At 34.4% G+C, this 22667-nt stretch overlaps 1 protein-coding gene and 1 long non-coding RNA gene across 5 annotated transcripts in view; both read right to left on the minus strand.

Annotated features, from left to right (window-relative positions):
- Positions 1 to 320: 320 nt before the first annotated feature.
- Positions 321 to 15407, minus strand: LOC137649938 (uncharacterized). Its single transcript, XR_011045880.1, has 3 exons — positions 15284 to 15407; positions 9085 to 9206; positions 321 to 6012 (listed from the first exon to the last, which is right to left on the minus strand). It is a non-coding gene; the product is annotated as an uncharacterized lncRNA (long non-coding RNA).
- A 4659-nt stretch (positions 15408 to 20066) lies between these two features.
- Positions 20067 to 22667, minus strand: part of LOC137649939 (uncharacterized) — a 61859-nt gene continuing 59258 nt past the window's right edge. For all 4 annotated transcript variants that reach the window (XM_068382899.1, XM_068382898.1, XM_068382896.1 and 1 more), the window contains one exon: positions 20067 to 22370. In XM_068382899.1, the coding sequence (XP_068239000.1) occupies positions 22315 to 22370 (56 nt within the window). In that variant the 3' untranslated portion in view covers positions 20067 to 22314. The remainder of the gene's footprint in view (positions 22371 to 22667) is intronic.

Consider the following 22667-nt stretch of genomic DNA (forward strand, 5'->3'; position numbering starts at 1 on the left):
ATATGAGGATTAATATAGGGAGAATACTTGGTCTCATTGCATTTTATTTTTTCCCCATTTTTTTTTATTTCATTCCATTTTCTTTCATGCACCACGGAAACTAAATTAAAAACAGTAATTTTTTTCATATGCATTTTATTTCGAATTTCCTAAGCTATTACCATAAGTATGGTAATTATCTCAACAGAACAATATCTTTTAACATTTTAGTTACAATATAATGGGCGTTACTCAATGTTAATTGCATAAGAAAAATTTGCGTAGGCAAAAATACTTGGAAGATACAAGAGCAGGGGTATTGAATGATAATTTATGGCAAAAAAAGTGACATACCACTGCTAATATTATAGCTACATCTATTGAATAAATAAAGGTAAATGGCCCAGCATTTTGGGGTCGGTATGCTAATGACAAGTCGTCTCCTAGCTTCATTATACTGTAGTCAGAGCTGAAAAGGGGTTTATTCATGACCTTCTCAAAGATATTTGAATACCTTTTTAGAATCAACTACATCCATAAAAGATATGAGATATCCAAAGTTGAGCAATCCTGGTCTTTACCAATGGGGTTAATTCTTAATATCTCAAAGGCAAATTCTAATATTATGCTAATTTTCAAAATTGGAATAGATAGGTAAGAAGTCTTACCTTTCTATTGTAGCTCCATTTTGAACAATTAAAATCTTGGACTTGAACATTTCTTTAAGGGGGATATTAAGAATTAAATCCCACCCCTTTTAAACCCTAGGATTGCTCAACTTAGACATTATTTCTATTATGGATGAAGACGTTTATTCTAATAAGATGATCAAATATATTGTACTATCATGAATAAACCTTTTTCAGCTCATGACTATAATGATACCCATATTACCGACATCAAAATACTAGGACATCTACCTTTATTTATTCAATATATGTAGCTATACTAATAGCAGTGGTATGTCACTTTTTTTTTGCCATAAATTATCATTCAATACTCTTGCTCTTGTATCTTCCAAGTATTTTTGTCCACTCAAATTTTTCTTATGTAATAAACATTATTGAGTAGCATCTATCATTTACAACATATTTGAAACAATTATTATAAAATGTACATTTATGAGTTATACAAGAAAATTATGTCACTAAGTTTTAATGATTATTATTTGTATCAAAATTGTAAATGACAAAACAGTATTAACAAATGATAAACAGTATTTATTAAATGACAAAACAGTATTATGTATAAAAAAGCAACTGGTTTTAAGCATTTGATATTCTCATTACCATTTTCAGTTTACATCCTATTTATAGTTATTTTTTAGATTCACAAAGCAACCCTAGCTATAAAACGACCTTTAATAGGTTTAAAAGATATGATATACAATCTACATTTCTATCGCAAATTAAATTTCCAACCACAACATTACTCTCTAAATCTGTAAATGTTATTAGTTTAAAAGTACTAACCTTTTAAGATAATTCTTCAAAATACTACATTGGAAAGAACATTGCAAGAATTCACCAACTTATCAAAAAAAAAAAATTCTTTAAGCCTTCCTAAACATAACAATGGCTCCCATTGCCTTAAAATATTGATCATGACCCGATTTATTTTCTTTCAACCGAGGCAGTGCTTTGGATGCATTTCCTACATCCCTAAAAAGTTCAGCCTACTTTACGTATTAAGAACCAGATATGTCGGCATTCTTTTCATAAAATATTAATCTTGACCGTTTCATCACGTTTAACTAATATTCTAAGCCCTTCAGGAATAATCTTGAAACTTTACTTTAAAATCACTCTTAGAAAATCTTTAAGCAAATTTCCTGTGAATGTTGATTTAAAACTACTAAACTAATGGTTTCCTTTTCTTAAGACTACCATAAATTATATTACTATTCCTTACATAAAACCTTTTAATATAAATTTAATTTGTAAAAATACTCCAAACTACAACTTATTAACTATATAGGCTGTATTCTAGACTAGAGCACGAAGCATTTAATGGCATCTTTTGTATAAAGAATGTGCAAAGCTTAAAACCAGTAGACAAGATATTTCATCCATCTTAGAGCAATTTTGTCATTCTAATATTTTTAAACAAATTCCTATTCACTAGATAGAAGAAAAATACAAAGGATTTTCTACTATAAACAAGCATTTAGAACTTTTTATGTGACCAAAATAAGTAAAAATATTGATGTTTTGGGAAAAAAAATTAATTCAACAAAAATTACTAAAAGAAATTATATTAAGTTTACAAATACTTTGGGGGAAAATAGTTTTAAAACAATCTAAACTTATTTAGAAAGAGGTACATTATTTTATTGTGGATATAACCTTTATTCTATTGAGAGAGAGAGAGAGAGAGAGAGAGAGAGAGAGAGAGAGAGAGAGAGAGAGAGAGAGAGAGAGAGAGATATTAAACTTCTAATGGTTAGAAAGACTTTAAATACAGTGATTCCATTCACAAATATTCAAAATTATTCTATTTATGATTTTCCCTGCTCTCCCTTACACAAGATAAACTGATTAGTCGCTCGCCCAGTACATAAACCTATCCAATCAATAAAAAGTGGAATCTTCACAGAGCATACTTGGATCTCTCTTTAACCAAAATCTATGGAAAATAATTCTGTTAACGGGGACTTTACATGAAATTTTCAGCCAAGAATGAGAGAGAGATTACAATAGATGAAGTGAGGAGAGCACTAGATGAAACTAGAGTAGGAAAAGCATCTGGTATGGATGGTGTGAGAGCTGAGATGTTGAAAGAGAGGGGTGTGACTGTACTTGAATGGTTGGTGAGATTGTTTAATATGTGTTTTGTGTTGTCAATGGTACCAGTAGATTGGGTTTGTGCATGTATTGTACCACTATATAAGGGTAAGGGAGATGTGCATGAGTGTTGTAATTCAAGAGGTATTAGTTTGTTAAGCGTAGTTGGAAAAGTGTATGGTAGAGTATTGATTAATAGGATCAAGGATAAAACAGAGAATGCAATCTTGGAAGTACAGGGTGGTTTTAGAAGAGGTAGGGGTTGTATGAATCAGATTTTTAGTTAGGCAGATATGCGAGAAATATTTAGCAAAAGGTAAGGAGGTGTATGTTGCGTTTATGGATCTGGAGAAAGCGTATGATAGAGTTGATAGGGAAGCAATGTGGAATGTGATGAGGTTATATGGAGTTGGTGGAAGGTTGTTGCAAGCAGTGAAAAGTTTCTACAAAGGTAGTAAAGCATGTGTTAGGATAGGAAATGAAGTGAGTGATTGGTTTCCGGTGAGAGTGGGGCTGAGACAGGGATGTGTGATGTCGCCGTGGTTGTTTAACTTGTATGTTGATGGAGTGGTGAGAGAGGTGAATGCTCGAGTGCTTGGACGAGGATTAAAACTGGTAGGCGAGAATGACCATGAATGGGAGGTAAATCAGTTGTTGTTTGCGGATGATACTGTACTGGTTGCAGACACAGAAGAGAAGCTTGGACGATTAGTGACATAATTTGGAAGTGTGTGTGAGAGAAGGAAGTTGAGAGTTAATGTGGGTAAGAGTAAGGTTATGAGATGTACGAGAAGGGAAGGTGGTGCAAGGTTGAATGTCATGTTGAATGGAGAGTTACTTGAGGAGGTGGATCAGTTTAAGTACTTGGGGTCTGTTTTTGCAGCAAATGGTGGAGTGGAAGCAGATGTACAGTACGTCAGAGAGTGAATGAAGGTTGCAAAGTGTTGGGGGCAGTTAAAGGAGTAGTAAAAAATAGAGGGTTGGGCATGAATGTAAAGAGAGTTCTATATGAGAAAGTGATTGTACCAACTGTGATGTATGGATCGGAGTTGTGAGGAATGAAAGTGATGGAGAGACAGAAATTGAATGTGTTTGAGATGAAGTGTCTAAGGAGTATGGCTGGTGTATCTCGAGTAGATAGGGTTAGGAACGAAGTGGTGAGAGTGAGAACGGGTGTAAGAAATGAGTTAGCAGCTAGAGTGGATATGAATGTGTTGAGGTGGATTGGCCATGTTGAGAGAATGGAAAATGGATGTCTTCTAAAGAAGGTGATGAATGCAGAGTTGATGGGAGAAGTACTAGAGGAAGGCCAAGGTTTGGGTGGATGGATGGAGTGAAAGCAGCTCTGGGTGATAGGAGGATAGATGTGAGCGAGGCAAGAGAGTGTGCTAGAAATAGGAATGAATGGCGAGCGATTGTGACGCAGTTCCGGTAGGCCCTGCTGCTGCCTCCGATGCCTTAGATGACCGCGGAGGTAGCAGCAGTAGGGGATTCAGCATTATGAAGCTTCATCTGTGGTGGATAATGTGGGAGGGTGGGCTGTGACACCCTAGCAGTACCAGCTGAACTCGGTTGAGTCCCTTGTTAGGCTGGGAGGAACGTAGAGAGTAGAGGTCCCCTTTTTGTTTTTGTTTCTTTGTTGATGTCGGCTACCCCCCAAAATTGGGGGAAGTGCCATGGTATATGTATGTATGTATGCAAGAGGGAAGAAATATGGCAGTTATTCTTTAGCATAGTATATAAGCTAAAATCAATTACTGTTTTTACTTCTCTATTACATTAATATCAATACTTACTGTACATGTTGATTGCTAGGTATGACAAGCTATTCTACAAACCCAAGGGGGGGGAGTGATTGAACAGCACTAACAAGCTGTGGATGATTAAACTTATTTTGTCAATTAGCTATCCTCTTGAGCAAATTTTTTTATATCCTTTAAGAGAACATATAGTAGTACAGTACTAGTATAGATTTAGTGTTTAGAAAATAATCCACAACAGTTGCTAACAACTGGACGACAGTCTCGAAAGGCAGAGATGAAATGATATAGTTAAAATAATCATTTGGAGGTTATATCCACATGCAAGTAACATACTTCAATATATAAATCATAGAATGAATTTGAATCGATTGCTAAAATGATGATTAATATAATTTTCCCTTTAGTCACATTTAGATAACTTGTTTACAGCACTTTACACAATTCTAAAAATGATACAATCTTTGTTAAGAGATCCAGAGAAAATTGTCATTTGACTTAACAGTTGTCAATTAAAATAGAAAATATGAGCGGAATATTTCTAAGAAAAAAGGCCTTCCTCACTTAATTGATTGTTGTTAAATTTCCTTCTTTTTAAAAAATATTTACAATACATTATATAATATAAAACCAATCAATTAAACATTACCTACAATTATTCTGACAAATTATTTTAAGCAGTAATAAGAATCGATTAACTATCGGTATAGCCTATTCATATTTGCCAACTACTGTAGTTTGCAGGCATCTAAATGAATGAATGTGCTAGTTTGATTTCAAATAATAATGGAAAATTGTAATCTGAATCTTTAGAAAGTCAAAGCTCAAATGTAGATCTAGACCTAATTGGCAAGTTAAATTTTGGGCATTTAGAATTTACTCGAAAAATAGCATCACCATGTAAATAATTTAAACAGAAAGATGCTTAGAATTAAAAAGTAATCAAAATAGCTTCATAAAAACAGACTGTAAAGATTAGGAGCTAATAAATTACTGGACACAAGTTAACAGATTTTATAATTAACTTCATGGCTTTCAGAAATAATGATGCTTTGATAAACTTGAAATAATGCAGTTCGTTGTGAGTCTATAACACTGATTTACTACATTTTTTTTTTTTTTTTTTTTTTTTATCTTCAGTTAGTGATTGCTATTAAACCTTCGTGATATAAATGGAGTGATCATAATAACACAGCCCCATAAAATCTCAATAACGCAGGTCTACTGAGCATTTAAAGATATTTGTAGTACTGAGATGATATTTCTCATTAGGGCATTTCAATGTTCCAGAAAAGTTTGATGATCAAGTAGCCACTTCAGTTAAAATGAGTTGGTACTCCTCATTATTTTGTCATCCTCCGAAACTTTCTGGAACTACGACTCGGGTAAATCCTTGATTATTCACTGCTGATCTTCGTCTATGTCATTAGGAATTTCCTGGTTTGAGCACGAGGATATAATCTATTTTCTTCACTTTTGATGATTCTGGTCTGGAAAATAAATAAAAGATGTTAATTGTACAGATATATGTCATTCAAATATTTTACCATGCACTTCAATATCAAGACTATAATTCTAACAAATTGTTCTGAAATGATAAACTATGAATATAAAATCTTCTAATGCAATGGATATGCAATAGAGTAAATAACTACAAAACTAGACATGTCTATGACATTTATAATAGAAAATATTACAACAAAAATTAATGTACAGGGTGTCCACAAAGTCTGGGTACATAGGAAATTTCACTATTTTATCTATGTTATTTTTCCTGTCCAGATCGAATGATGGCTCTGTCTTAAGTGCGAATCGAATTAGCACTTTCAAGTGGACGAAAAGAAAAGATGGTCTTATCGCAAAATTGCTGAAGAATTTAAACTTCGACACCTTTATAGGTAAACTATTTACCTTACTGACGTCATGAAATTAATCAAGAAATTTCAAAGAAATAGGCAGTGTATTGGACAAACCATATTGAAAAATTAAAATTTAAATAAGAGTTGTTTTAAAGTGTTAATCTCCTATGTACCCAAACTTTGTAGACTCCCTGTACATCTTGTAAGGTAGCAAAATTACTTCCTAAATCCAAACAAGGAAATACTTCACTACAACAAACAAATGACTGGACTGTGGTAATCTACCAACTACCAGGAGCTCCCGTATTTCTTCAAGAAATACTCAATAAAACATTCAACCTAACACCACAAAGATTGATTGATTGATTTCAAGTTTTCAGGCATCCTGACATACACCACAAAGAATACCAGGTCAAACACACTAGAGTAGTGTAGGCTACTCATAAAATATTTGTAAAAAATGGTGTCTAAATCCTGAGCAAAAACAGGACTTACTGACACGGTAAGTTTCAGGAATAAAATTACTTAGTATACAAGATTACAAAGATGTGCAAATGAATAATTATTGTATTTTCATTCTCCTAAACAAAAAAAAACACTAACTGCAAATTCCTAAATTTATCAAGCAAATGTATCACTCATAACTGAAATGGCTTAGTAAAATTTCAACATATAATGATTGGATCCTTCATAAACTAACTCCAGCTATTCTATCATATTAATCAATTTAAGTGAATTTTCTGGTTCAATGAACTGTTTATTCTACTCATCTTATCTTGCTTTAAAATAGGGAAAACTTATCACAGTCTCCGACTCTCGAAACTAGTCTTAATTAGTTCGTTGATGACCTTATTCAATGTTATTGTTTTTTACTTACTGGTTATAACCTACTTCATCCATGAACTAAAATATTCTGCACTAATAAACAAAGAACCTGATCTTGCTAGAGTCACATCTTTAACATTCATAAATCCAGAACGCATTTCCTTAGCATTGTTGTCAACTAATTTTTAGGCTTATTATCAGGCAAGGAGCAGGGAATAGCCTCACTTCTGGGTAACAAGCTACCACCCTCTCTCCTGTAGCTTACTCATGAGGGAGAGCAGAATTATCATCCTTATTTGTCACCACCTCCAAGGAGGTTGACAGAGAAGGATCAGAAGTTCAGTTACCACATGAACTCCTGCAGACTTCCTCGTTTTTGAGGACGACCCTAATGGTGAGTGGCTTTGTTTCAGTGGATACTACTTCATCAAGTTTTACATGACACAAATGTACTGATGGCAAATCCTTTCACTCACTAGTGGAGAAAGACAACGAACAATCATAACCCATGCTACAGGAGCACAACGAATGGGGATCCACATCTCCTGCTCCTGAAGGTTCTGAACTGATGTCCACCAACCACAGGGAAAGATTGCATATCCACCAACACAAACACAATTTCACTCTATAATGAGAAAGAAGTGGCTTCTTGGTGTGCTGGTGAGGGGACAGGGCCTCCCTTCCACACCTGTAACCATGGACACACAAATCTTACCAGCTGAGTTCAAGCTAAATTCATACTCCTATTAAAGGATGAGTGTTTGTATATGTGTAGGAACAAGTGAACCCTCGTTTATCGCGGTAGATAGGTTCCAGTCGCGGCCGCGATAGGTGAAAATCCGCGAAGTAGTGACACCATATTTACCCATTTATTCAACATGTATATTCAGACTTTTAAAACCTTCCCTTGTACGTAGTACTGTTAACAAACTACCCTTTAATGTACAGAACACTTAATGCATGTACTACAGTACCCTAAACTAAAACAGGCACAAATATTAAAGGTGATTTTATATCATGCATTTCCTAAACATGCTAAAAAGCACGATAAAAAATGGCAACCAATGTTTTGTTTACATTTATCTCTGATCATAATGTAGAAACAAACTGGAGGTAGAGCTTTGCTTATTACCCAGACATATTTCCCATACTTTTCCCTTAGAACTACATCACATCTTCCTACTTTAGATATATAGATATATATATATATATATATATATATATATATATATATATATATATATATATATATATATATATATATATATGTGTGTGTGTGTGTATATATATATATATATATATATATATTTATATGTATACACATATACATACCTACATATATACATAAATACATGCATATATATATATATATATATATATATATATATATATATATATATATATATATATATATATATATATATATATATATATATATATATATATATATATATATATATATATATATATACTGTATATATATGGGTTATGGAAAAAATCCGCGAAGTGGTGAATCCGCGATGGTCGAACCGCGAAGTAGCGAGGGTTCACTGTACAATTGGATTCTAACACTATTCTAATATATTGGTAATCAAATTTCACCTTTATTCATTAGTCCAACTAATAATTGTCAATGCAGTACAGAATGAAGACCTTACAGTAATCTACTACAAAGAAAATTCAGCCTTGAATAACTAAATATGAATTAAATTATTTAAATAAAATCTTAGGCCCAATCTATAAACTTAATATTATAAATCCATTGACAAGCTATAATCATCATAATCTATAAATGGGCTAATCCAAATTTAATTTACTAAAGTCACATAACAAGCCAACGATATTTTCATAATACCATTCAAATCTAAAAAACCTTACCTTTAGAAAATTCAAGTAATACAGTTAATGGGGTTCTACAGATTGTATGCTCTCATGGAAAAAGCTGCAGAATTATAAGCCGTCAATTTCCAGTCTCCAATGGCTCATTGTTCAAGATGCACCTGAAATAAAGTTAAAAATATTTAAAAATCTCCCATCTTTCTTTACATTCATGTAATGGAATTGAACATGATATTCTTGCTATAATATAGATGTCAGGATTCCTGAAAACTTTAAATCAATCAATCTTACTCTTACTAACGTTTAAGATACTGAACCAAAATATCTAAAAGAATGCCTGAACAAACTAGAACTAGAAACAAATGTTAACATAAGACACATGAGTGACAAACATAGGCTATCTGAACCAAGAACAAATAGTAAATTTGGTGAAAGGGCTTTTAGCTACTGTGCGCCTAGACATTATAATAAACTGCCAACTGAAATGAAGGACCTAAAGGGAGCAATTGAATTTAAGAAGAAACTAAAGTCATTACTTTTCACAAGATCATATGATTTGGAAGATGCTACAATCAAAGAATTGTATAAGTTATAATGAAAATGTTTCGTTAGATGATTGATATGGACCCGCCCGAGATGTAGTTCACTCGACTTCAGTGGAGGGTTGGATTTAAACCCAAAACAAGTAATAATAATTTAAAAGGACCTTTCGAGAAACTTTTACCTATCAATTGGTATTAATGGACTGATTGACATATTTTTCCATCAACAATAATAAATAATTATCCACATCCTATCCATAGTAAAGAAAGCCCATACAGATTCTATTATTTTTTATACAAAAATATAGGTGTGTGTCTACAACCTATGATCCCCATCATTGAAAGTGACCCTCAATAAAGCTAAATGAGATGCCTCCCTCATTGAAGTACAGAAACCTTTGCAGATAAGGGACACTGAAGCACAGTCGAGAGAAACGTTGACAATATAAAATGTCTCCCTGGGAACCTACCCAACAATTAGGAACCCAACATAGTGTCTCTTGGGCTTAGAGGTTAGTTGAGATTGGAAAGGTAGACAGGCGTTCTACCTTCCCCTGAATGAAGAGGACACACAATTTCCTACTACCACTATGTCAGTAGCATCTAAAATACTAGACTCAAGCACTGGTTAATCAAACCTAGAGAAAACAGTCACAGGGTTAGCTCTGTCACTCCCTTCTTGAAGTGGTGGATAGTTTCAAAGGGAAGCGTTTGTTATTTCAGCTCCAGATATGTTTTTTTCATGCTATGAAATTTGGTGTGCAGCAATATATGAAAGAACATCAAAATATATTCTTGAGAATATGGACATGGTTACAGGGCTTAAGCATTTTTGGCTATGGTAAGCAGCTCTTCTAGGAGAAGGACACTCCAAAATCAAACCATTGTTCTCTAGTCTTGGGTAGTGCCATAACCTCTGTACCATGGTCTTCCACTGCCTTGGTTTAGAGTTCTCTTGCTTGAGGGTACACTCAAGCACAATCTTCCATCTTATTTCTTTTCCTATTGTTTTGTTAAAGTTTTTATAGTTTATACAGGAAATATTTATTTCAATTTTGTTACTCTTCCTGAAATATTTTATTTTCCTTGTTTCCTTTCCTCACTGAGCTACTTTCCCTGTTGGGGCCTCTGGGCCTATAGCATCCTGCTTTTCCAACTGGGGTTGTAGCTTAGCAAGTAATAATAATAATAATAAGCGCGTTTCTTACCCATACCCTGCCTATTGTGACAGGTCAGTGTGGGATTGCTCATCAGTAACCTGTGTTAGAGCCATAGCTGCCAAGGCAGGATCTTTCTCTGCTTGATCCCCATGGGTACCCATGATCAAGTAAGCTCCATTACCCCCTCCTGGTAGAGGCGAGCAGATCTCTAAGGGCAAGACTCTTGGTATGTCATGGTAATGAGATTTGCAGACCACAGACACCAAACTAGAGGGGCACTCGTTTGAGCGCAGACCTCCGCTGCGGCAGCTTATTTTTAGACCTTTTGCTCAACCTTTGATCTTAACATGTATTAATTGGCGTGAAATTTCATACACTCAAATATGAAACAAGTTTGAAGTCTGTGACAATGATGTCCAAACTTATGGCTGATTACGTGATATGGACAGTTTGCTTAACTGTGGAATTGACATTTGCCCTTGACCTTCCAAATTTAATAATTTCCTTCTTTTTACCTAAGTTAATCCCCGCAAGTTTCATTACTCTATGATTAAAATTGTGGCTGTATGGTTGATGACTGGAATTTGACCTTTTGCTTGACCTTGACTTTCGACCTTAGCATGTATAAATTGGGATGGATTTTCATACACTCAAATATGAATCAAGTTTGAAGTCTCTGTGACGACGTCCAAATTTATGGCTGATTGCGTGATTTGGACATTTTGCTTGACCGCGACCTTGACCTTCTAAATAAAATCATTTTCAGCTTTTAACATAACAGTCAATCCCTGCCAGTTTCATTACTCTATCATTAAAACTGTGGCCAGGAAGGTGCTCATTAACAAACACTCCCACAAACAGGGGATAAACATAACCTCCTTTCAACTAAACTGGCAGAGGTAAAAACTTTTCAAACTTATTGTTATTACATTTACGGCTGCTCACAATGGGCAAACTTCACACGTGAATCGATGCGACATATCACAGTCATTTACAATGACATCCTAAGATGCCTCACTAATACCATGAGGCACCATTCAGCTTCAGTGATGTTTATTGAGAATAGATAGGATAAATTGAAAACCCTAATTCAATGTTCTATAGCAAGTCTCTCCTCTCGCTTACAAACTAGTGAAAATCCCAATTCAAAATGTGCTTGCCAGTGCAGCTTGAATAAAATCCAAAATGTGGGAAACTTGGAATTGGGAAGCATCAGCGCAGTGAATTGTATTATGTTTATCTTTGAGGTTGTGGCTATGCAAAATCATCACCACCTATGTAACTTTGTTGTAATCTCCAGTACAGTTATGATAATTTTATTATAATGTATTATATCATTGTCTGTTTATAAGTGCACTCATTTTCTTCACACCACCTGCTCTATTACCAGGATTTTATTATTACAGATTACTATCATTATCTTGGCAAATTTATTTTTCTAACAATTAATTATTTTCTCATTATTCTTTACTGTTAATATGATTATCATCAATATTATGAGTACCTGTATTCCTTTTTTATTACTAGTATTATCATTGAGCCAGCTGATATTACTACCACTACTACCAGTATAAAATTATGGAAGACCATCTACAGCATCTGCTTACAGTCAACCTAAGGTTCTTCCCTTCCCTGCTATTATCCCATTTTACTATTGGCACAACTGTATCATTGCTTAATGTAACCCTGCGTCCGTCATCATCACCATCGTCTCCTCCTACGCCTATTAACGCAAAGGGTCTCAGTTATTTTGCCAGAGCTTTTAATTCAATACCTCTCCATTCATCATCTCCACACTTCATAGTCCTCACCTATGTAGGCCTGGGTCTTCCAACTGAATAATAATGTTTTTGCTACTGCTGCTGTCATTTTAGATGTTTGTACATCTTAAATTTTGTTTTTATCATCCACATCAGCTCATTACAGTATTTTACATATCTATGTTTGGTATTATCTTTTACAATGAGCATTTCATGCTTAATATATGATAGTTTAATTGCTAGCGAAAATGAAATGCACTATAAAAAATGGACGAGTGCTGGCTAGTTTGTTTTTTTCTCTATATGTTTAATGGGGGCTGGGGCATAATAACTTACGTATCTGTCGATTTAAATGTGAAATATGTTTTCACTCCAAGTCCATTGTTTACATTTGAGAGACTGAAGGGGACTTGCTGTACTGCGCATGCGTTTTTTCCATAGATTGCAGTGCTTTCTGAGCATTTACAATGACATATTTGTCAGGTGGTTTTTTTAAACCAATTAACAGCTTACAATTACTTCATAAGTTCCAGGATGTTGTTCTACAACAGCCATTTTTTTCCCACCTTCGCCTTCAGTTTTAAGTTAACCACCATCTCGTAAAGATGTCTCGAAGAGTGAACATCAATATTTCGATATTTAGTGTAATTTCGTTTATGTCGGCAATTGATTATGATGGAAATGCTCTCCGTTTAGTGTAAAGCTATTGTTACTCATGTGAAATTAAAAAATAACAGCGAAATAAGGCCTCAAAGGTCCAATTCTGACTTAATTTTCAGGGAAAGCTTTTGTAATGATTGCCAAGAAAACAAAAAAGGCGAAGATGTCAACCATAAGGTAAGGAATTAGTTGTGATTTACTTTTTCATAATGGAAGGATTTATTTGTGATTTACTTTTAGTTTGTGACCTGGGAAGTGGGTGTCCGGCTAGCGGTTGTGACCTGGGAAGGGGGGTCTGGGGGCTTGCCCCCCGGGCTATGGGTTGTGACCTGGGAAGGGGGGTCTGGGGGCTTGCCACCCGGGCTATGGGTTGTGACCTGGGAAGGGGGGTCTGGGGGGGGGGGGGGGGGCTTGCCCCTGGATAGGGGTTGTGACCTGGGAACTACTAGGTCAGGTTAGGTGGGTTTCTTAGGTTTTGTACCCTTTTCCAGATCTGAAAAGTTAAATAATCACGTTTTAGCCTATTTTCAACCATTTACATGAACCATATATTAATCCAACTGGTTATATTGGGCTTATTTTGCATTTCTGACCATTATTATTACTGCAAATAACTCAGTAATTGTTTACAATACCACACTCTCCATTTACTCCAAAATAATGCAATCCTGCAGTTCTCATCTTGCACAGTAATTAGGTGGTTATTTCAATTCTGGGAAAGCAATAATTAGCAAGATATGGTGAGGAAGGGGGAAGGGGTTATAAAAAGAAAATAGCTCGGTTTCCTCACCAAACGACTTGGAACTGACATGACATGTCAACATAGTCAACCAAACAGAATTCGTGATGCCAGCGTACATAAACAGAAGTTCGTGATGCCAGCGTACATAAACAGAAGTTCGTGATGCCAGCGTACATAAACAGAAGTTCGTGATGCCAGCGTACATAAACAGAAGTTCGTGATGCCAGCGTACATTTGATATACTGTACTGTATATTGAAAATATACCTAATTAATTACTCAAAAGTGTCCATAAAATATGCAATTTACAAATAGTGACAATTTTGAGTAATCACTCTATTTTTGATTAAGTATATTTTGAATATACAGTAAATCAAATGTACGCTGGCATCACGAACTTCTGTTCATGTACGCTGGCATCACGAATTCTGTTTGGTTGACGATGTCAGTTCCTAGTCGTTTAGTGAGGAAACCGAGCTATTTTCTTTTTATTACCCCCTCTCCCCTCTTCAACGTATCTTGCTAATTATTGCCTTCCAAGAATTTAAATAACCCCCTAGTTACTGTGCAAGAAGGTGAGAACTGCAGGATTCCATTATATTGGAGTAAATGGAGAGCGTGATGTTCTATACTATTACCGAAATTAATGTAACCTAATTATTTAAGATTCACATCATATACCTCTAATGGTTTTAACTCTTGCCAGGGATCGCTTCACTCGCAAACATTATTTCATTGCTCTTCTGTTATGGTAATTAGAAGGCTACAAGGATTTTATAACAGAATTTGGCCGAAACTGTAATAATACCCACACGGAAGACAATCGATACGCGAGTCATTATACTCTGGGTCCCACTAATCATATTGTACAGTAAAACGCAACAATAGCCTATTCCAGTTCCATTAGAAATTAAAGTATCAAATATTAACCAATTAAAAAAAATGTAAAGATGGCCCGTCCACTTTATGTGTACAGTACCTTACTATTAATTGAGTCAGTCATACTTCAGTATCCTAGCATTAACAATCTTTTTCTATTCGAAATAAAATTATCTCACACTGGAGTAAAAATCATTGAATAATACTGTCCCAAAGGCCTATAAAGTATTTCAAAATTCTATTGACTATTATAACAAAGAAAGGTAAAGTTTTACAAGCCTACAGGGTATCATTTCGAATAGTAAATATAAGTTTTCCTGTAGTAAATAACATAGAAGTTATGCCATTGGTAAAATGCCTTGGCCTATGGCTGCCGACTCAAAACAGAGTAGCCCTACCATCATTCCATACAACTTACCTATCAATTTTTATATGAAAAAAAGCTATAATGGTACTTTAATATAACTGGCCTGGTATCTAAATTAACGGTACGTACCTTTTAGAAAAAGTGTGGCGTCTTTTGGAAAATGCGGGATGTTTAATCACAGAAAATGTCGGAAATTCTCCTGGATCTGTCCTCCCTAATCAGGAACAGCCGGTTCAATGTCACACTGTCACAGTGTTGCCAGATGGATTAATTTAAAAATCCCCAAAACTCGCGATAAAAAATCCCCGAAACAACCCAAAAATCCCCATTTCCACAAATATATTTTCTTCTGATCATGTAGGCTTTGCTAATATATTGATTACTAACTATAATTCATGTACTTTCAAGTAAACTAATTGCAACAATATAAAGGTTTACTCATCTTTGTTTCTTTCTTCATAGAAATTTGTACAGAATATCCCCATCAGACACCCAAAATCCCCAAATCTAGGAATAAATTTCCATATCTGGCAACACTGGTCACACAGGCGGGTGGAACAATACATTTGGCAAGAATATTGGAGCCAGAATTAAAAAAAAAAAAAATTCTTATTAAATCATTATCTAATCAAATCTTTCTTTTAAATGCCATGATATAAAGATAAAATAAAGGATACATTAAATACTGTACATACTTAATTCCGTTTTTTACAATAAAAGGGAGGAAATACCATGAACTACTTTTCTGACTTTTTCCCAAGATTTATTGGATTTTTTATGCAATGGTGAGCAACAAATGCATGAACACATGCATTTAAAATCCACACGTTATGCCCACATTATGCCCTCATACAGATGCAGATAATATATATATATATATATATATATATATATATATATATATATATATATATATATATATATATATATATATATATATATATATATATATATATATATATATATATATATATATATATATATATATATATATATATATATATATATATATATATATATATATATATATATATATATATATATATATATATAGCCTATACATGGATTTTGACATACGAAAAATCTATTTTTGATTGAGGTAGCCATATGAAGGATTACAGGATAATATTTGTTAGTATACTACTACGAAGAGGAAAATAAGACAATCACAAGGACACGACGATCAAGTGATGATTTCTATAAGAGAAAAAAAAAATCATTGAGTCGTAAATATGAATGAACCTAGAAACATTTGATATTTTATGTGAACAGGCAATGGTGAAAGTATAAATATCACAATGAAAATATACGGTTTGGGTCTATATGTTTTTGCAAAACGTACATTGGGTATGAGACAAGGACATATTCCCTTGAATGATCAACATTCAGAAGGGGTGATATGAGAGGTCATAGAAATGGCACTGCTGTAGATATCAGGCAAAGGGGATTGTGTGTAGGTTATGGAAGGATTGATTTTTGTAGGTAATTACGTGCTTATTGGGGACAACAAAATGCGGGGAAAACAATTTTCAAGGATTTTCTCATTAACAAAGTTGAAAATGAATGATAGTTGGAAATAGAACAAGGATGGTGAAATAATCTCCCCTGTATAATAAAGAGCAAGTGTCTGAATATATATATATATATATATATATATATATATATATATATATATATATATATATATATATATATATATGTGTGTGTGTGTGTGTGTGTGTGTGTGTGTGCTCAGTGACATTGCCAGACATATAACTACAATAAAATATGCCTTTTTAGATACCAATTAATGTCAAATAATTGTAGAAATTTAGTGAAAGGCTTCGTTTTTGGCTGTAGAATGGAAAAGTCATAGATTTCAGTCAAATGAAGATTCTAAATCAATAGGCCTAAGAAATTTGTTTTGATCAAAATTAACTACGTTACTTTTCATGCCATATACAATAAAATATGGTTTGGCCTAGAAAGTAAGGACGTTGCATATGCAGCTGATGCTACTATCTGCAATAATTCCATCTCCCTTATGTAGATCTGGGATTGCTGAGTCTCTCAACTGTCTGGCCCTCCTTGGTCCTAGCTTGGGTGGAGAGGAGGCTTGGGAGCTGATCATAGGTATATATGGTTAGCCTCTAAGGCATTGTCCTGCTTGATAGGGCAATATCACTGTCCCTTGCCTCTGCCATTAAACATATAAACCTAAGATTGATGCAATTATGGGGTATGAAGTTGAACCCTTCAATGTATGATTGTAAGTAGTTCGAGGACAATGTGGCTCCTCGACATCCAGATCTCTATATTGATAGTTTCTTCAACTCTGGCCTGTATGATTCCTTTAAAATTTCAAGTGTGATTCTTGATTCCAAATTTACTTCTGAGAGACACATTGTCTGTTTCTTCTTCAATTCCGCAAAAGTGGAAGTCTTTGAAGATTTTTTGGTGACCAATCTATTCTGAAGTGTTTTAATTATTTCATTCTATCTTGTTTGCTTTTATTGGTATTAGCATTAACATTGTCTAACCATGAATTAGCAATCATTGTCGTTCATGTAACAGTGAAGCTTCATACAAAGTCTCCCTGGGTAATTAACAAGTCTCTTAAAGGCAGTTCTTCAACTCCAACACATACTGGTAGTAGCTACATACTTCACTGTCACAATCCCATCTATAAATTAGAATTTGTGTAAGTCCTTTCAATGTACCCCGATATAAATGCAATTTTTCAGAAATTATTATACACAATAGACTCCTGTGCTAAATTCATGAATTGATTTTCAAAGTCCTCTTGTACAGTGCTGTCTCTTGTCACCAGTCACCATGCTCTATAAATTTCAATTATATAAATCCGTGATAAATTTTAATTTAAAAGTTCCTTTCCTCTCATTATTGGTTCTCTTTCATTGCTTGAACATGCTGGAATCCTTCTGATGGGCTATTTAGAACTCCTGTTTCCACATAAGGACTCCTTGAAGCTACTGTCAGTGGCTTGATACTGTTTCAATTTCACTATGATTTTGGCCTGGTGCTCACCCAGTCTCAGCATCTTGTCCCAGATATAGCCATTCATCATTCTCCTTTGGCTTGTCCTTTTGGTTGCCTGTGCACACCGATCTCTCAATTACTTTAGCTTCAGCCTCTCTGGATATTTTGCACTTATGCACTTAGAATATTTCCAAGAAAAAATAATCAATCAGATATCAAGGTATAGCATACAGTTCTCTCCTATAGTAATGTGAATCTGTAACTATTTGTTCATCCACTAATATGTGTATGACTTCTGCTATGCTAGAACGGCAGTTAGGAGGCCAATGAGGTACTGTAGTTATCTCTATCACCAGATGACAGAAAGCCCAGCCTACCTGTCAATCGACTAGATACTTACTTTTGACTTTGGCTGCATATAATACACACACTCTTGCTGCCTCTCAAATTTTAGCAGTTTGAAATTTTTTACCTTCTCTTTCTAGATAGATAGACAAGTGACCAGACATCCTGTTGTGCTTGGATAAAGCTGGATAACTTATATGAAAATTACAAGGATATACAGTTTTTCACATAAGCTGCAAATGTTTGACAGATTTATGTGCAAACCTGCCATTAACCTCATCATCCTTGTACCTTTTGCAGGTGGTACGACTGTTCGCAGTCGTACCCTCACTATGAGTGGCTGTATGACAGCTACCTTAACCTAAAGGAAGTTGGTCTTTCTAGGGCTATTGCTGGTACTCTGTCGGCAGTAACAAGTCTTTTTGCCAATGTCAGCATTTCTAAGTCTAGCCCTCTTCCTCAGTGGGAGCATTGTCGTTGAGTTTTCAATACCTAGAGCCCAAAGAATTCTAGCAAGAAGCGTGTGAACTCCTCCTCTGCCTTGTCTTTGCTCGATTCTTCAGATGCTATTAAGGAAATCTTAAAAAGATGTTATTGAAGAGATCTAGGAAGACAGGAGACACACGTCTCCAAACGATCTCTCCAAGCGTAGGCATGCGAGAGACTGCGCAGCACAGAGAACCAACCCAGACTGGGGAGGCATCTAGGTATGCAGTACGAGGCTTACGCTTCCATCACTGCTGCTCAGTCTCGTACTGAACCTAGTGCATGCAGTCTGTCGGAATGATGGGATCAGCCATTCTCTGCCTCTTTTCAGGATGTTCAACCCTTTTGTCAGTTATTATCTATCCTAATCTCTCTTTTAATATATCCCTTATACAATGTTGCATCACATTTTTCTGCTGCCTTTTGCATGCTCTCTTTTAGCAGTTTCAATATTTTCGTATTTGTTCACCTTTTTCTTTACACTCCTATTTGATCTAATCTACAGTATCATACTTTATGTTGTTATTCTATTGGGTTTCTGTGTTTAACATCTTCATTGTTATCATTTCTAGCCAAACTGCAAACCTAGTTGAAAAAACAAAATGCTACAAGCCAAAGATTCCCAACAATATAAATAAGAATGTTAAATACATATAAAATCTAAACTACTGTACAAAACAAAGTTTATGTTAACCCGCCCAACTTATAAGCATTTCCACCAATTTGTACCTCTGAAGTTTCACTATATTCTTGATTACACTCATTCCAATAAAATCAATTTTTGTCTCAATTTTCACTGTCGTATGTTATCCATTTCCATCTGGGTTTCTTGAACAACTAGCTCAGCAGTTATGGCAATGGTATTATTTCAATTGTTTCCCCTTTTCAGTTTCTATAACTGTTCTTTTGTACCAATATAGGTTTGCTCCTACAGTATCAATACACCGTCTAATCATTGTTATCACACATTTGCAACTACCCCTTGATAACCTTTACCAGCATTTGTTTTTCTTCTGTTCTACAGTTTACATATTGTGGTCTCTATTCTGAGGACACATTCTTTGGGGGTTAAGGAAAGTACTAACAAAATAAAATATTAAAATCCAAAGTAAACTTTTATTTAAGAAGCAACAGCTATCTACTCTTAAACCTAACCAAAGCTTATTTCACTTGCTATTCAGAGTATCCAAGTTTAACAATGGCTTAATTAAAAAGGAAACATAAATAAAAGGCGAGTGTGGATTTGAAGAGTATCCAATTAAAAGGCAACATCTGGGAATGTATTAATGGGACTCCTACTTATTTTTGTCTAGTATCTGTGGTAGAATCACTAAGGGTTGTAATACATATTTCATTTTGATGAATTGTACCTATCCTTTTACAACATAAGGGAGCCAACTGCTAAAACAATTAAAGCTATGAAATAATCTTTTCACATTTTTACGTTATTTCCACGAATGAGGTACTCAACAAAAAACATCGTCGTAAAATCATAAAGGAATCCCCATCATAATTGCAACAATTAAGAAATATGATGCAATTTTAGTCAGTACTATACAATATTGTTTTCTTGATCTAAAATTGTGGTGTATGCTCTGTTTTTATACAGATATCAGGCCATATTCTAATACAGACTTTTTCTAAACTGGGCAACCACTTTAAAACACTATTACACTGACCGCAAATGTGAAGCCTGGTCATAATACAAAAATAGTATTTTATGATTTACAATATATATAGCTAAGGTACTTTTCAAGACAACATTCATTATGGTTTCAGTTGCATATAAAATTACATCAAATAAAAATAATTTATACAAAAAATTTAGAATAAAAAAATAGTTCTAAATTCTCTAAAAAAATATTACATTTGTCTTTTACAACTTATGTCTTTCATTTAAACTATTAACTTGTAAATATGTTTCCCTAAAGTAAAGAAAAACCCTCATACCGTTTACGACGACTGTCTGTGACCAAAATCGTAAGTGTTGTACAATATAGTATATCACATCTACCAAACTTTGTTCTGTAGACTTGAATTATAGAAAAGCAGCAAACACCAGTTGTTTAGTAATCCAGTTTAAAATTACTATTACACATGAATGATTGCAACTCCTTTCTTTTATAGTCAGGTTTAATACTGCATGAATATACAGTTGGTTGGTATGTTAGTATCCTCACTGCATAAATTGTATTTCAACAGACTAATATCACAGAGCTAGACATAAGATGAGTTCTCTTGACGAGTTCTCTTGTAGTTTGTCTAAATTCTCATCTGGTCAATGTCTTCAACTGTGAAGTTTTTTCATAATATTTGGGCCTTTCTATTACTTCAACTTTTACTAATTTATCAATTAATTTCTATTCTTTTTACATCATATACATAAACCATCAAGAACTTTGATACCTCATCAATAGCACATAATATTTTTATATGGAACATTTTACAAAACATACAGAACTATCTAATTACATTCTGTTTTTTTCCTGATTTAAGACATGACTAGTTTCTTGCAAAGATAAAAAAGAATATTTCAAAATAAAAAAAATGACAATCTATTCAGTAACTAGGGAAATGCTTTGGAGCTACCTAAATAGCTATAGGATTAGCTTTAAATATTACAGGGTTTACAGGTTTAAAGGTTTAAAGGTCACTCATAAATGGCACAGGCAAGGGACAGTGACATTGCCCTAGCAATCAGGACAATGCCCTAGAGACTGACCATATATGATCAGCGCCTAAGCCTCCTCTCCATTCAAGTTAGGACCAGGGAGGGCCAGGCAGTGGCTGCTGATGACTCAGCAGATAGAGCTATAGGCTCCCCCAAACCCCCCAACCTTAGCTCACAAGGATGGTAAGTTTGCAGACACTAATGGCACTAACAAGTCTGAGCGGGACTCGAACCCCCGACTGGCAAACACCAGGCAGACGTTACCAGTCAGGCCACAGCAACATTTGGGAGTGACTGGCTCAGCTACCTAGTTATAACATAATAATAATTACGTAAAACTAAATAAAACCAACCCTGAAAACATTTTAAAACCAATTCTACTTGAAACTTGAATGTAATTTACACCAGTCTGTAAATTAGCTCCACCTGTAAAATTCTACTCAACTACCATCTCCCTTCCCGTAATTAGTCGATCTTATCACATATCCAACAAATCTCATGTGTATAAAAGTAGAATATACAGATGTGTCTTTACTATAATATATACACGGTAGTAAAGGCACTTTGAAGCAAAGGTAACAAAAGAACATTCGGGAAGTTGTACAAAAGTTACAACCCTTCATTTGCTTATCACTCACACAATCTTGTATTTCAACAATGCTATATGCAATTGGATTTCTCAAAACTGTTCAAAATCCTCCATTGATGTATACAACAGACATGAATCACTCTCATCTGAAAATACAGAAAATATTTTAAAATAGAGAACAGTACATATGTTTAAGAATATCCTGAATATCCTACTGGAAAAAAGCTGTATCAACCCATGAACAATGTAGAGATTGCTTTTATAAGAAAATCTGAGCAAATAAGGCAGTAGGCCTAACTATATAGATTGTAAAATTTAAAATCCCTTAAATTAAATCTAAATATATGGTTAATATGGAAATAGAAGTCTTTCTACATGCAAATACAGATGGTACCCAACTTGCAAATATTCGGAGATACAATCATAAATCCAACTGAAAATAA

This window comes from Palaemon carinicauda, chromosome 11, assembly GCF_036898095.1.
Source record: "Palaemon carinicauda isolate YSFRI2023 chromosome 11, ASM3689809v2, whole genome shotgun sequence".
In the NCBI taxonomy this organism is placed as follows: Eukaryota; Metazoa; Arthropoda; class Malacostraca; order Decapoda; family Palaemonidae; genus Palaemon; species Palaemon carinicauda.